General features: G+C 38.7%; 1 protein-coding gene across 1 annotated transcript; it reads left to right on the top strand.

Annotated features, from left to right (window-relative positions):
- The first annotated feature begins 1,364 nt into the window (after positions 1 to 1,364).
- Positions 1,365 to 11,490, top strand: atad1a (ATPase family AAA domain containing 1a). Its single transcript, XM_018669717.2, has 10 exons — positions 1,365 to 1,476; positions 2,349 to 2,549; positions 2,746 to 2,844; positions 2,975 to 3,095; positions 4,505 to 4,705; positions 5,805 to 5,911; positions 6,112 to 6,201; positions 6,900 to 6,950; positions 7,200 to 7,372; positions 8,705 to 11,490. The coding sequence occupies exons 2-10, from the start codon at positions 2,376 to 2,378 to the stop codon at positions 8,832 to 8,834; spliced, it is 1,146 nt and encodes a 381-aa protein (XP_018525233.1). The 5' UTR covers positions 1,365 to 1,476; positions 2,349 to 2,375; the 3' UTR covers positions 8,835 to 11,490.
- Positions 11,491 to 16,454: the final 4,964 nt, after the last annotated feature.

Below are 16,454 nucleotides of genomic sequence, written 5' to 3'. Positions count from 1 at the left end.
ACTGGCTGCTGCAGTACAGGGGGATTAAAGCTTTTTATGAAGCATTTTCACAGCCAAAGGTGTGCGCAACAGCAGCCTGTGTGCCATTTTCTACAACAAGGGTGGACTTAACTTCGCTGGACTCTTAAAGCTGGAACCGTGCAGGAAGGTATTTTTCGTCCAATTTGGACAACTAATTAGGCTACAAAGGGGGGAGAGGCTCACACAAGTGCAGAGCAAGAAAGAAAAAAAAATGAAAAGACAATCCCCCTGTTCCAGCACATTGTTCAAAATCCAGTTAATTATGCTCATAGAGAAGTGTGGTAAACTGGGCCAGATTGTATTCCATCTCCTGTGGACTGTGAGGTGTATGTTACAATGAAACGTTATTGTTTATTTTTGCTTGAGGGGTAGCATTTAAGTTGATGCAAGAACTGTGAGTCTTGGGGAGAAATACCAAATGGTACCAGTGTTTTCATTAAATCATTTGATGTAAAATGTTGCAAATTATGGGGTTATAATAGATTTATTTTGCACCTCTACATTTCAGTTTAATACAGGCTGTATTTGATGCAGAGACCAGTCTGGGTATAGACTTTAACAGCATTTTTTAATTTTGCTCAAAAGCTGTGACAATTAACAATTCCTTTGGCCCACGTGTGATGAATTGCTTGTAGGAGAGGCCCGTTTGTTACTGTCTTATTTGTAAAAGCTGCTGTTAGGAATTATCAGACAGCACTGGAAATGAGTGGAAATCAAACACAGATTAGGGCTCCAGATTTGAGCTATCACTGACTGGGGTACATTTGCATGTAGTCTACCCCAGGACATGCTTGGGTGTCTGGTGTCCAATCAGAGTCTAATCAACAGATCCATAGACATCCTAAGCAAAGTACTCTGCTCCAAAACATGCTGTAGTGTCTTACACTTTTAAGAATGTAAAATATACTTACATTTAAAATAGCTTTTAGAAAATTTTGATACATACAAAAATATTTAAAGTAAATTTAGAGTAAGAATATGCAAAAACATATTCTTACTCTTATTCTTTACTCATCCAAACTACATACACACACACACACACACACACACACATATATATATATATATATATATATATATATATATATATATATATATATAGTTGATATTTTGAACAAACCAAATCCACTACCCACTTTGCTTCAAAATACCACTTGACCATCATATCAACTAATAAATGTCTAGTCCAACAATGTTAACTCTTTTTTCACCATTATTCTCACCTTCCTTTACTATGTAGATGCTGTCCGTGGTGCTGATGTGTGTATTATCTGTGAACATGCTCTGCCATCCAGTGGCTGACTGTATGAAAAGGCCCTGCCTAGTGAATTAGGTGGAATCAAACAAATTCCGGAACTATAGTGTTTGTTCCTACCCGAGTTACAAAACGTGGTGCACCGTCAATGCTAATGTTTTTCACCTTCGTTTCATTGCTGTCGATTCCTGTTTTAATTAGTAAGTAGCTCTACTTTTCCTTTTATGTTAAGAGGGACGTTACGTTTATGTGTGCCAGCGTACAGAGCAACTGTAACATGTTTAGTTCAACATCAGGTTCATATTAAAATTCCACAATCCTAACATGACAGTTAGGTGCTCGGTAGTTGCATCTGTGTTAGCTTTAGCTTGCCAGGAGATGCTAACTGGCTTATTGATATGATTTCTTCCTTGGTATCAAACCACGGGTGTATTTATTATCGTAAATAGTGACGTTTTACTGATATCTAAATGATTGAGGCAGATAATGTTAATAGTAAAAATACAGATTAGTGATAGACTGGTTAACTCTGGATGGGAGAACTGGTATTTTACGCCTAACCTAATCTTCATTCAGAACTTTAAAAAAGTAATGCTGTAGTTGACGTATGTTTAGGTTTGTATCTCAAAAACTAATTTAGTTCAGTTCGGCATAGGTCCTATCCCACAAGTTGTACGGTATGTTTATCAAATTAAAACTTTTTGAATTGGTATACACCACCTCTTACCATTCACGATATATTTTGGTGGCCAAGCCAGGAGCAATTGATATTTACACAACTGATATATTGCCATTTAAATACAGGAATGTACTGCAAAGCAACATTGAATTGTGTCATTTATTAATTGAAGCAACGTGGTACTGTAGTTCACACCAGTGGAGCATAGCTATGTGTGCATTACACAGATATGAATTGCAATCTTAATAACCATTTCCAGTTCTTCTAACCTGCATGGAAATGCTGTTTTTTTTTTTTTTTGTTTGTTTTGTTTTGTTTTGTTTTTTTGCAGCTACATAATTTTCTTACTGTTTCTGTCTGTTTAACTCTTCTGCTTCTCACCTCTTTATCTAGCCAATGGTCTGACATAAGCAGGGAGAGATGCTGTTCAAAGATCTTCCCAGGGAGGCCCTGATGCGGCCATTGTCCAGGAATGAAGTGGTGGGGATGCTGGTGAGGTTGACCATCTTTGGTGCAGCCACATACTACAGCATCAAATGGGTTGTAGAAGCTATGGATCCTACCTTCAAACAGAAAAACCAAGCCAAGAAAAGGGTATATTGAACTTGAACACATAACATAAGCAAGTAATACTGTTAGATCAATGTGGAGATTGCAGTTTGTTCAAACTCTCTGATGTTAGTGTAACATACATGGTTAAGAAATGAAAGGAATGACTGGAGCAGCATTTTTCACTCTCATCTGTTATCCCTTTGTGTCCTCAGCTGAGTTGTGTGTCTTATCTCTCCAGGCCGAACAGCTGATGAAGAGGATTGGCGTGGAGGGGGTCAAACTAACAGAGTATGAAATGAACATTGCATCTCACCTCGTTGATCCACAAACTATGAAGGTAACCGTTGTAATCAGTCCGTGACACTGAGATTATCAATAAATTAAGACAATTTAGCTCTTTCTTGTCACTGTACTTTACCGGACTAGAATTCAGACAGAATTTTTCACAGTCTTCTACCTTCCTGCAGGTGTCCTGGAGAGATATAGCAGGTCTGGATGAGGTTATCAATGAGCTGCAAGACACGGTCATTCTTCCCTTTCAGAAAAGACACCTTTTAGCTGGATCCAAACTCTTTCAGCCCCCTAAAGGTATCACAGCATGTCATCTAAAAAGAACTGAAATGGTCAGATTTTACACAGAATTTTTAAGACACAGGCTAACAGTAAAGGATAATATAAGATAAATTCTTCACAGTAATTATGAGCAAAATTAGTGGAATGGAATTGTTTAACTGCCAGTGTTTACACATTAGTATCAGGACATGGCATGTTTTTCTTACGTAGGCTTTTTTCATCAACACAGATTAAATAGCTGGCTTTCATCTTTAGTTTTAGAGTGTTTTTATTGCAGATCTCAAGTGTACACTTAATAACACAATATTTTACACACAATATTAGCTATGAACTGTAAAAGAATAATAGAAATTCCATGATTGAAAAGGAGCAGGAAGAAGGAAAAATCTTGTGCCGCATGTCCCCTTCTTACAGTAAATGAATAACATGAATGGTCTGCCATAGATGATCTGTTAATACCATCAGCAGACACTCAGTTTATTAACTGATCATCTGCTAGGCCTGTGCTGCGGTCAGCTTCATTTCTTGCTTATTTTAGGGACTTCAGTCTGCCTTCAGTCTGGTGTTTAGTGAAATGTGTTAAGTTGGATTGAGATGAGAGGACTACTGTTTAGGATCATTGTCCTGCTGCTTTGTCTCAAAACTGTGGAACTACACTGTTCACTAAGTATGGATGTGACGAAATACATTCAGCTTTTTAACCTCATGGTCAATATTTATTTCTATATCCAGTGCATTGGAGTATACAACAAAAACAATAAGAACCAAGTCACTATTACAATTTCCTTCATGAATTCTAGTAAAAGAGTTGAAGTGAAGCAAAAACGACAGATATCAGAACTTGTTATACTGTAATTCTTCTCAGTTTGCCTCTTCCTCATTATTGTAGAAAGTACCATCCAGTACATTATGCTTCCATCTGGAGTTATGTGCCAAAAAGCATCAGACAAGATTTATGCACTTGGCATCATGACAGCAGATGATCACTTAGAGGAATGCTTTACTTTCTGTAGATAATGTTATTGTTTGGCACAAAGCTTTATGCAGAGCTTCAGTATGAGTCACCCTCCAGAATTAGCTTCTCTGGGAATCCAGTTCCATTCCTAGGCTGAAAGCTTTGTTTATATCATGAAACTTAAAAAAAATATGCCTGTGGGAACAGACTGGTTAAGCTGGACCAAACTTTCTGTTTGTACATGTGTGCTAGAGAGCACCAATTTAGGAAAAGAAAAAAAACTCCACAACAGTGGCTGATCATGTGGCTCATGAGTAAACATCTGCATTTAATTGTTTTGCTTAGACAGGGTGTATTTTATGAACAATTCATGTGCACTTTTAAATAATATATGCAGGAATTTAAAAAGAACCTTGAACAGGAGGTTGAAATGATTCCTTATATATATATTTATCTTTTGTCCTTGCAGGCGTTTTATTATTTGGTCCTCCAGGATGTGGGAAGACCATGATCGCCAAGGCAACAGCCAAAGCCTCAGGGTGCAAATTTATCAACCTTCAGGCCTCCACACTGACAGACATGTGGTACGGTGAATCGCAGAAACTGACTGCTGCTGTCTTCTCATTGGCTGTCAAAATCCAGCCCTGTATCATCTTCATTGATGAAATTGGTGAGTTCATCTTGAGCAAGGCACCTGTCAAGATTCATTACATGAAAAATGTTTCTTTATTACACTGTCAGATGTGATTTATCTTCAGCTTTACTCTTTCAAGCGGACATGATTTTAAAAATCTGATACTGATATAGTTTTGATGTTTTGACAGTTTTTATGACAACAAATAAAGGGGTGTCCTTCAGAATGTGATTCTTGTTAAGCTTGAAAATCTTAGTACTATTTACAAAATGGTGCCCCTGAAACTGTCAAGATTATTCATAATGTCCTCTATGTCATACCAGTGTCAAACAGGAGTTTGGACACTGAGCACCTTGCATATAGAAAATCAAAACACACAGCCTGCCATTTTGTATTTTGCTAAATAGGCATTTTTAAAAGTATGCTGAATCAACTATTAGCAGTTTACTAACAGTAGCTCTTTGCACTGTACCCATGTATAAATAGATAACTACCACAGGATTACTTTGATACTGAAGAAAACTTAAAAATGTGAGTTCTACAATATAAGGAGCAACTTTCTTTCCATGATGTCAAAGTGCCTTTATGGACTTTTATTGGTGATGGACATTGCAGCTATATACTCTTGCAGTCGTACTGAATCTAAAAATATATATATCTTATGTGTGTGTTTACATTTGACTGAGCTCCGACTCCTAGGTGGAGTGGAGGTGGAATGTTTGGCACAAACTGGAATAATCAGGTATTTAGGCACCTTCATTGGCTCTATAAGATGTGTATCAGAGCCACTGTTGCAGCTTCAATCTCTGACTATGTTGGTGAGCGGGCCAAATCACCACACCAAACTACAATAACTACTGTTTTCAGTATACCAGCATGTACCTGTCCCTTTTACCTCATGTTGTGTTTTTGCCTCACATACAGTATCTAATTCTGTGCCCACCGCAGTGTGGACACGTCTGGTGTAGATTCACACAACAGGCTGAAATCCACTGGGGAAATATCAGGCTAATATACAAGCAAAACAGTCTAATCCTATCTCATCCCTATGAAATAGCCCAAACTGATCCAACCTCTTGGTCTCAATTGGTTATGATGAGTTTTGTGTTAATGCTCCCTGTCTCTGGTGTGTTAGAGTCATTTCTAAGGAATCGCTCCAGCCTAGACCACGAGGCCACAGCCATGATGAAGGCCCAGTTCATGAGCCTGTGGGATGGCCTGGACACTTCCTCAACCACCCAGGTAGTACAACCAGAGCTCTTTCCTGTTTTGTAATATACCTACTAGATCACTAGATCGCACTGGTAGGTCCTGGGTAGGATCTGTCTTGTCTCTGGAAAAAACATAATCTGTTTCACACTGTGGTGTGTTTGAGGATTTAATGTAGCAGGTGGTTATTTTATTTTCATAATGTATTCACATTTTGATTCTTACAATTGTAGGTGATGGTGATGGGAGCTACAAACAGGCCACAGGATGTGGATCCAGCCATTCTGCGCAGGATGCCCACCACTTTTCATGTTGGCCTGCCAGTAAGACACATACATCAGCACAGTTTTTCCCTACATAAACTAGATTAACATGCATAAATGCATACAGTATGTAATATGTGGGAAGAATTATGTTTACTTCAATTTTTTATGTATTAAATGTTTTAATGTACAAGGCAATTTTATCCTCAGTACATTTAAATGAAAAACACTAGAATAAACTATTATTTGCAGATAATTGACTCTCGGCCCCACTGTACCACAACTTGTCTTTATTTAGTGATAGAAATGCTGCATTTTACAGAGCGCTTTCAAATAGACATCAAGTGAAAGAGAACAGCTTAAACTCTCTGAACTGTATGTCTCGTATTGTCTTATGGCTGATGGCCAAACCACAAAAAGCACGGGCTCTATCTTTGATCCACACTCTCTTATCACATCAGCTACACAGTAACTGTATGTGAGCTATTAATACTTAACAGGAGAAAACAGTAAGTGAGAATTAAACACTTACACACTAAACTCTATAGTATTTAACTAATAACTGTTTGCAGTAAATGCGCTCACACATATCGTTTATGTATAGACAGTTGAAATAGCTTTTAGAACGCATCTGATGATAAGGACGTCTATACTGGTGATTAGCTGCTAATTGATAGGTCCAACCTTTTTCTGATTCTTAGGCTGCACATTAATCTGCCTTTCTCTCAATAAGAACAGCTGTACCTCTGTCTTTGCAGAACACAAGACAAAGACAGGACATCCTCAGGCTGATTTTAGCAGGAGAAAACGTAAGATGTGTTTTCTTTTCATCCCAGTCAGCCATGGAACAAATTATTCTATTCACAGCTCTCTTTTGTCATTCTCAGAGACCATTTCACACCTGCATTTTCCCTGTCAAATCACACTAAAGTAAATCTGATTACCCATTAACAGTTGGCACTTGATGGGCAGTAACAAAACATGGCCAAAGACTAGTGACAGCTAACAGATTAATTGTATGTAATTGTCTCATATTACTGTCCTGCTTTTCTGTTCAGTTGAGCAACGCCATTAATCTGAAGGAGATAGCAGAGAAGACAGAAGGCTACTCTGGCAGTGACCTGCGGGAGCTGTGCCGCGATGCTGCCATGTACCGAGTCCGGGACTACGTCCGCAAGGAGCAGATGAGGCAGATCGCTCAGCAGCTACAGGACTGCCAGGAGGAGGAAAAGTATGACTCATGTTCAAACACCCACAAGATTTCATAGCCCTTGTGTCCACTGACATCTCTTTGTTTAACTGCAGTACTTGCCCTAAACAGTCTGAGGTTAGACCAGTGTGGGTTTTTGAAAGTTGCTATTATTATTACTTGCAGTGATGTATATACATGTTTTCTCAAACTTTAAATTTGACTCTTTAGTGCCACAATATTGTACCAAACCAAGGATTCCTTTCACTTTTCCATAAGAAATATTCAAGCTTTTGAAGCAGTATTTAGACTGTGGGGCATTAAAAATTAGAATAAGATTAGAATAAGACATGAATGTCTACTCAAGGATTTCAAATATTGTACGCTATAGAATGAGTTAAGGTTGAGCCCTCACATACTCAACTACTGGAATATTGATCAAACATACTGTGTGTCATTAAACTGAAAGATGTGGATCTGGTTGAATTTAAAAACATCTGATGTATTTTATAAAAGGCTAAAAAGCTGATCTGTGTAACCCATGCTTCAGCTGTTGCTAAGCGACTACTGAAACTCCTCTCAAAGGCATTATTGCAAAAAGAAGTATTTTTAACTTCGTTTTCAGTAATCTAAACACTAACCTCATGGCTGAGCTCTCTCCATCTCAGACATCAGCATGTGGTTTGTGAAATAATTAAAATAAACAGAAAGAAACGGCTACACGTGTTGCAGATAGGAATGTGTATCAGATATGTTGTGATCATTTGTGTAAACTGTATAACTGATATATTTATATTTAAAAGTAACTAAGCATATTCAGTTGAGAGGGATGATGGGGGGTATTTCTGGAGGACATTAGTGTCCTCCAGAGTCCTCCTAGTGTCTAGGACATTGTGTCCCAAATCCATACAGCTGCACACTACATACTAGCTGGTTTTGGGTGTGGGTTCATTTTGGTTAAAGTCATAAAATGATACTTCGGGGGGAAAAAAACTTGATTTTGGAGTAAGCTGTTGTTGAACACTCTTCTCCCACAATGCAATGCAGAAATAAAGCTTCTCACAACAGGAAACATTTTAAATAACCCTGGGTGGAGGTGAAACAGCTCCAGTAAACATTAAAAAAAAAAATTTTTACAGTCAGTGACAATCTGAAGTCACAGTCCGACTGATGTTTAAAAGCTGATGTATTGCATAATTTCCTGTTAGTATAAAACAGTTAAGCACAGTATGTTGATTTATATTTTATAATGCTGACAACATACTGTAAAGTATGCAGAGCAGTATAGTATATAGCATGTAGTGTGGAATTGGGAGACACCTATTGGTTTTGTATGCCTCTGTTCTTGACCTCTTGTATTTACCTTGTATCCAGACCTGTGGATGAGGAGCGGTTGCGGCCGGTCACTCAGCTGGACCTCCTCTTCGGCCTGGACAAGATGAAGGAATCTAAGCGGGCCACAGCCTCCATGTTACCCAGTGTGGCAGAGGTTCCCCTGGACTAAACACCAGCACCACACCACTGGCGGGAAATGTTGTCTTCTCACACATGTTCACAGAGTGTTCCAGCTCACCAAGCAGAGACTCCTTCACCATGTCTGAGGTGCAGTTGGGCAAGTCAGCAGACAGCAAGATAGCCATATTTTTCCTAAGCTTTATTTATCCAGGCAGAGTGTGTCCTGAGCATGTTCATTTTTAGGACAGCCCCACTCCATGTGTTACAAGGCAGTCAGAAATCTACAGTCTCCTCTTCCTGACCACTGACAGCAATTTACTGTCAGTGCCTTGCTCAAGGGCATCTGTCTGAAATTACAGCCAGTAATACAAGCGACTCTACTACACCACTCTACAGTTTCATATACCACTTGACGACTGACTTGCACATGATCGTGACCAGGGTTAAAGCGCAATGACTCACGTGTCATGAGTCAGTCAAAGCCTGGACCTCCAGATCAGTGTCATCCTTTGATGTTTGCTGCTTAATTATCACTCCTATAATTCTTTTTTGGGCAAAAACATGTTTGAATGAAAAAGAATTGAAAGACTTTATCACTCTAAGGTGATATTATCCAAGCACTTTGGAGGAAGTGATTCAGCTGATCCTGGTGGTCCTAAGTCTTGTTACACTATGTTCTCTGCAAATGTTGTATGACAGCAAATTACTCAGCAGTGAATTTCAGTAATATCACTTTTCCAAATAACAAGGTGTTTAGCAAAAAATTTGCTTTCTATTTCCGGGAATATCACTATCCACTTGGAGTATTTGTCATTATGAATGTATTACTCTTTATAAATGTCAGATTAAGTTTGAATATTCGAAAACCACTCTACTGTTGTCTTCTGAATCTGCTGAAGTGATGGGTGCTTTCTCCCATTGGATATTCTGGTACTGGTTGGATTTTCTGAAGAACTGACAAAAAATTTAATGTAATTACTATTTGCTGTCCATTAACAGTTTTTAAAAATATGTTTAAGAGGATGCATTTAGCCAGGGTGAGGTTGTATCTGCAGTAATGTGAAACTCATTATATAATGAGTTACTGCTCCCAAGGAGCATTAATTCAAAATGTTTCTTTTGAAATTACAATAACATCCAATAGTTAAATTTATGTCTGTAGTCATGAGGTCAACACTGCTGTGGATGCTGTCACAATCAAGTTGGCATTGGCTCTGAAGGGCCAATAGCAGTGCAGCCTGTATGCAGTTATTTTCCAGAGCTGTCAGTCAATAGACAAAAGCAGATAACAAAACAATCACATGTCAAGTGGAAACATGGTCACCACTTAAACTCTGTAATAGAAGTTGTAGTGATCTGAGCCGGGGGCAGCAATAAAACACACCGTTACATCCTATTATCTCTAATCATTATCCTATTGCTAAATGGCTGTAAAAATATATTTAACTGTTCAGTGCTCAGTCCTCTCAGCTGTTAGCAGGTTTATAATGTGTGTCGTGTTGTATGCATGTGTGTAAAAGTGGAAGCAAAATATTGGGTTAGAGTCAAGGCCAAGACTTTGAATGCAACTGAGGTTACCAAGTTGATGACTTAGTGCATTTAATGCTGCTTTGTAACGCAAAGTCTTCTGAACTTTATATATCTAACTTTAAGTTTTTTTCACCCATAAAAACAATAGCTGACACTTCTTGTTTAAATCTCAGTTTTTCACAAATAAGTGTCATATTTATTGTGCCATTATCATTATTAGTGAGTCCCTATTGGTTTACTTGAATGTTTTTATAATGAACTTTTCATGTCGTTTTTTAAGCATCAATCAATGTCTGACAGCAGTGGCTGTCAGTGCAACACACATCAGGGTTACTTTTATTTTCACTTTGTAGAGAGCACGACTTTAACAGTCAAATGCTTTCAATCAGCTGTCAGTCTGCAGTTGTTGTGACTTGCTTATCTGCCTCTCCTCTGTATAAAAAGCCTCATTATTTTCCATATGGTCGCAGCATGTGTCCATGGATCTGTTCATGGGTCTCCCGCAGACCTTTCTCCCACGCAGTCAGAGCAAGCCAGGGCCTACTTGTCATTGAGCAGTGACCACGTGGTGGCACTGTAGCTACAGTATCCTGTTACTGAGGCAGGTGTTAAAGGCTGAGATATGGACTGCTTTTATTTAGAGCAGTTTTATAACATTATGGTGAGACAGTGAAACAGAGAACTCTGCATAAGGGATTGTTTCTCCCTTATTGGTTCATTCAGTGGTATTTAGGCATCTGTTGCTCTTCATTAGAGTACCTCAGGTGACAATTAAAGGTCAGAATGTTGCTATGTAAACCAGTAATTGTGTCACTGCAGCTCGCAGGTCTTGATCACCTTTGGAGAGAGATAGCACCTGTGTAAATGCTCTCCCTCAATGCAGTATCACTTACTAGGTCGTTCTATCAGTTACATGACGAAGACTTAATTTTGTGAATACACATGTCCATATGCAGTTACTGTAAATTGTACTGTCAGCTATGTGTATGTGTTGAATATGAAATGATGTATGAACTGTAAAGTGTATTTATTAAATTACACTGAGGAAAATATTTATCTTTTTTTCAACCAGCAAAATGTTACCTCTATTAGTTCAGTATGGATTTCACTGTTTGTCTTTGTCCTGTCTTTGTTCAAGTGTATAAAATGTAATAAATCTCATCATTCCCAAAAGATACATGTGAAGATTTCAAACAATATATAGTATGGCAAACCTTGTAATTACTAAGATTTTGTATATTGGCGTATATATGGTAATTTTACTAACAACTTCCTAAGTGATGCACATGTTTATTGTGGTGTTTTAATATTGGGACTACCAAAAACTGTAGCATGGGGAGGATTGGATTAGACAGCTACTTTATTTGGAGTCTGAATCAACGTAAACTATTTGTAATTTCTGCGGCTGTTGCAGACAGATCTTGCACACATTTATAAGCCACTGTTATCCATAATCATGCTCTTATTCTTTCCACTCTTGCTGTTTGCTTCATCTCTAAGTCCGCTTTTCAGGACTCACTGACAGCCCAACAATAACTTTGCGGTCTGGGTTTTTAATAGATGTCTGGAAAAGTGCTCTAAGGTCATGGAATCTGAATTACCTGCTCACAAGGGCTATGCAAAATAATGTTAAATGATTTTTTTTATTTTTTTTACCTCACAGTATTTACAAGGTTTTCATATGACAGCAGCTGTTTGATAATGATAATGGCTCATCCTTTGGTTTAAGCCTCTGCTTTGGCCACTGGCCAAGCTGAGACTACATCACACACCAGCACCTAATCTCTGTTGCATTAGTTATTTCCAGTCTTGACCACATTCAGGTCTGACTGCAGTAGCCCTGTTCAACATCTCATTCATATCAAAGTTTTATAATCTATTGTTTTGGTACCACTTTCTAATAGCACCATGGAAAACTCTCACACAGCCAAGTTATATAGATATGAACATGGATATCAACATCTAATAGTTTAGACTCTCATCTTTATGGAAAATGAAATGCATCCTTCAAAACTTCATGCCCAAATTTATGGCAGGGGCCAATTTGTTGTAGTACCTCTGCTTAACATTCATGTCACACATTTCCAACAGGGATATAAAACTATTATTGCAATGCTGATGTATTCAACCTGCTTTTCTTTTTACAGTGTGTGTTGAAGGGGATTCTATGGGTGAAGAAGCTAATTTCACCCAAGAAACAGCCCACTTTCCTAAACATGAGGCATGACTGAACATTATGTTGACCTTTCTCTGTGCTCTGCACATGCAAATAGCAGATTCACCCACCAGCACTCATCTCCTCTAAGATTCAAAGCCTGACTGTGGCCTGGGATTTCCTGACTAAGCTAACTAGTGTATTTTAAGAAAGTGATGCCAATAAGTGCAGATAAATGTTGTTGCATCTAGCTTGGCCAGATGGTGAGGTGATATTTACAATTCAGGCTTTAATGAGGCAAAGTCTGAAGTGTTTTCCACCAACTAAGTTCTGTAAGGATGCATGTCTGATCTTTGACTCAGAACCATTGATTGGTTATTCATAAAGTTATTGATGAGTTATTCATGAAGAGGGAGTCAAAGTGAAAGTCTCCATTCCAGCTCTTTTCAATTAGAGGACAGCTCCCAGTCGATAAACATGATGGAAGAAGCTCTCCCCAGCAGCACAGCTGGCTGGAGATGTCAAAGACTTCCCATGGAGAGGAGAGCTCAGACACAGATAGATTCACTTTTGTCTGGCCACGGTCTGTCAGTACAGCAGTTCTCAGCGCTGGTCTGATGGTCTCAACCTTTTTCCCATCAGATGGGAACAGTGGAGAGAGTGTATAATGGCCGCACTCTTGTCTGTGGCAGTCCTCTGAAAGCTTCAGTGCCATCGGACATGATTGAGCGCGCCCAGAGAAATCCGCAGCAGCTGTTATCCCTGCCACATTTCTCAGCAGGATATCCTGTTCCCTGCTGATACACAGGGTTTTATTACTGGAGCAGATAATTCACAAAGCCATATTGCATAAACATATGAGGGACTGCAAATAGGATTCAAGGAGTCCTAGAAAGAAGCTGTTGGGTGTTTATTTATCCTGTTGTGATCACTTTGTGTTTTCTTCGCATCAATGGATAGTCATGTCAAAGAGAGAGAGATGTGCAAAAATGGTGCTGGTCAACAATTAACATCCAGGACTTGTCAGTGCTGAGGTTTTAAACAGGCAACTGATTCAGCTTGTAAGTGCTCATTTTACTCATACTGAGGTATATCATGCATCTTCCCTATCAATCATTCAGATGCTATAGGATGCACATACATATTGTACACTGTAGAATGAACCCTATGTAGAGCACATCACATATTGAGCTTTGTGCCATGTAAATGGGCTCATAATGTACTCAGAGTACATAAACTCAGTACATTTTGTGTCTTTTAGTTTGATATTTTGGGAAATACTCTTACTCCCTGTCTTTATAAGAGTTAGATGAGGAAATTGATACCACTTTCATGTCTGTATGTTAAATATGAAGCTACAGCCATTAGCTAGTTAGCATTGCTCAGCATAAAAAAACTCAAAGAGGGGGAAAGAGGCTGGCATTGTCTGGGTCACAAAATCTGGTGCTCACTTATTATTGTTATGACTTAACCAAAATCAAAGTGCAAGGATGTCAGTTTGTGTTTTTACAGGGAGTTACAGGCGAGACTATTTCTTGGCCTAGCTCACGACTTCACTGACATTATTTTGTTTTAGAGGTACTGTTCAGTTGTGTTTTGTTTTTTTTTAACCTTTAGACAAAGCCAAGCTACCTATTTCACACTTTTCAGTTTTTTTCCAGTTTTGTGCTTAGCTACAGCCAGCAGCTGGTCCAGTTAACCAGCAGTCATATTTAACCACAGACTGTATATATATATTTATCATACAGACATGAGAGTGGTGTCAGTCCTCTCTCAACTCTTGGCAAACTATTCCTTTAACTGATAGATACCGTTAATAAAGAAACTCAACATGTATTTATTTATTTATTCATGTTCTGTTACTTATATAGTAGCACTGACTCTGAGTGTGGTTGCAGCTGTAGCTTGACAAATCGTTAGTCACATGAAAATTTCCCACCTTCAAAAAATGGCAGCTATTAGGAGCTAAGCTTCATTTAAACTTGGCTTTAACAATTATGTGTTTTGGAGGTCAGTGATGGTAAAATAGAGACTGAGACCTAAGAGACCCAAGAGTGAGAATGTGAAAAATAACCATCTGCCACAACTACTGTACTGGATTACTCTGGTAAATCATCCTTAGGTGCTGTTTCCCACCCACATCTGGAGGTTTTGCAGCCACAGTGTTGAGAGCAGCCTGAGTCTGGGGCTCTTTGGTTGCATGTTGCCTGTCTCTGCTGGATGGAGAGGAGAGGTCTTGCCCACATTAACCTCCCAGAGTGATCTCTGCATGAGCTGGCCCTGAGGGGAACACTTTGATGATACTTGTGCTTCATTACTTGTATGAGTGCTATAACTGTTTTACCACAAAAGCTACTGACTAATCCATGGCAGCCTCACTCACCCTTAACCAGGATGCTGTAAAGCTGGAGCAGCAAATGGAGCAATTCATGTGTTGACATCATGTTAAAATGTCTTTACAAATCACCCACGCTTTGCGTAATCATTGTAGACTTTATGGCCCACAGGGTTTTATTGAAGTTTTGAGAAAAAGCCTCAAGGATGGCTACACACCCTGTGTTCATTCAAGAGACAGACATGTAGTAAAACTCCATGTGGTGATCGTTAAAAGGCAAATAAAACATTCATCCTTTTATCCTTAGAAATGAGGCCATAAATTATGTTTTGGACATATACACATGAGATCTACAGTGTCCAGAGACTATCTAGCCAATATTTGAAATATATTTTTCAGTTAGTTCCATTATCATTATGGTGCTTGTAAAATAGGATCATACTTCTTATAAAAAATAAGATTCAAGTATAGTTAGGGAAAAAGAATCCACTGCCATACTCAATTTGTGCACAACCCTCTGCTGAGCTGCATGTTTCAATTCATAAAGGGGACTGTAACACACTGTTTACAAAAAATGTCTCATGTTAATTGTAATCAAAATGAAATCAGATAAGCAACTTTATTGTACAAATTCAGTGCTTGGTAGGTTATGTGGTTACCTCTCCATTAAATCTATTTTTATAAATGAAAATCAGTAATGCCTCCGCAAGTGTTTCCGGCTCATAAACACCAGCTGTGACATCACTGATCAGGGTGTGGACACAAATACAACATGTTTAATAATTTCAACCTGGTGCAGCAGCAGATTTCTGCCCAGTGTGATTTCAGTGTTGATTTAGCTGTTAATGAAACTGTTGGCTTCAAGGAGCTGAGCTGTGGCTTTGCATGAATAAAGCCACAAAGAATTGTTTAAATATTTACTGCTTTTTTTTAGTATACAGGAGTTATAAAGCAATAAGTACTTCTCTCCTGAGTCCTTACTCCAGCTTTTTTATCCAGCTTTTCTCTCACTTCTGCTGCCTCACACCTAACTAGATGGAAAGCCAGGTTGGAGAAGAGGCTGCTACATTAGCAGATGTAATTGGAGTGTCTGATGGCCGCAGCACACCAGATGAAAGGTAATCAGAAGGTGTGTGCCTGTCAGAGAAGGTGTTAAGAGAAGGGTCAGCTCTTAGGACTTACTGCTTCTGTTATTGAGTATCCGTCCTTGGACTGAGAGCACTCCAAAAACACAGGCACAGCTCATCTCTTCCATGAGTGAGTGAGAAATTGTTGAGGAAGTGGTGCATATGAGAGTGTCATTCAAGAATGAATTGTGACACTGCAGTTACAGTAATGCATATGACAATGCAATGTCATATAATGATTTTCTGCATATTTTAATCACATGTGCCCTCACAGTTATAACAACTCTGAGTGGTGCACCACTTTTGTTTTAGCTTGGTTAGTAAAACAGATGTTTGGCTGGTGATTCTGATCCCAAGTGAGTCAAATGATTGCCAAACTTACCAAACTCGCTTATCACTAAATACACAATGTACTTGAACATAGATATACTAACAGCACAGCACTTGGTGATAGCAGCTGAAGAGAACCTGGAAACATGTGAAGATATTGTAGTTGAGTGAGCCATAGAAGCAGGACACATT

This window comes from Lates calcarifer, linkage group LG13 (assembly GCF_001640805.2).
Source record: "Lates calcarifer isolate ASB-BC8 linkage group LG13, TLL_Latcal_v3, whole genome shotgun sequence".
Lineage (NCBI taxonomy): Eukaryota > Metazoa > Chordata > Actinopteri > Centropomidae > Lates > Lates calcarifer.
This window is presented reverse-complemented; position numbering and strand designations above follow the sequence as displayed.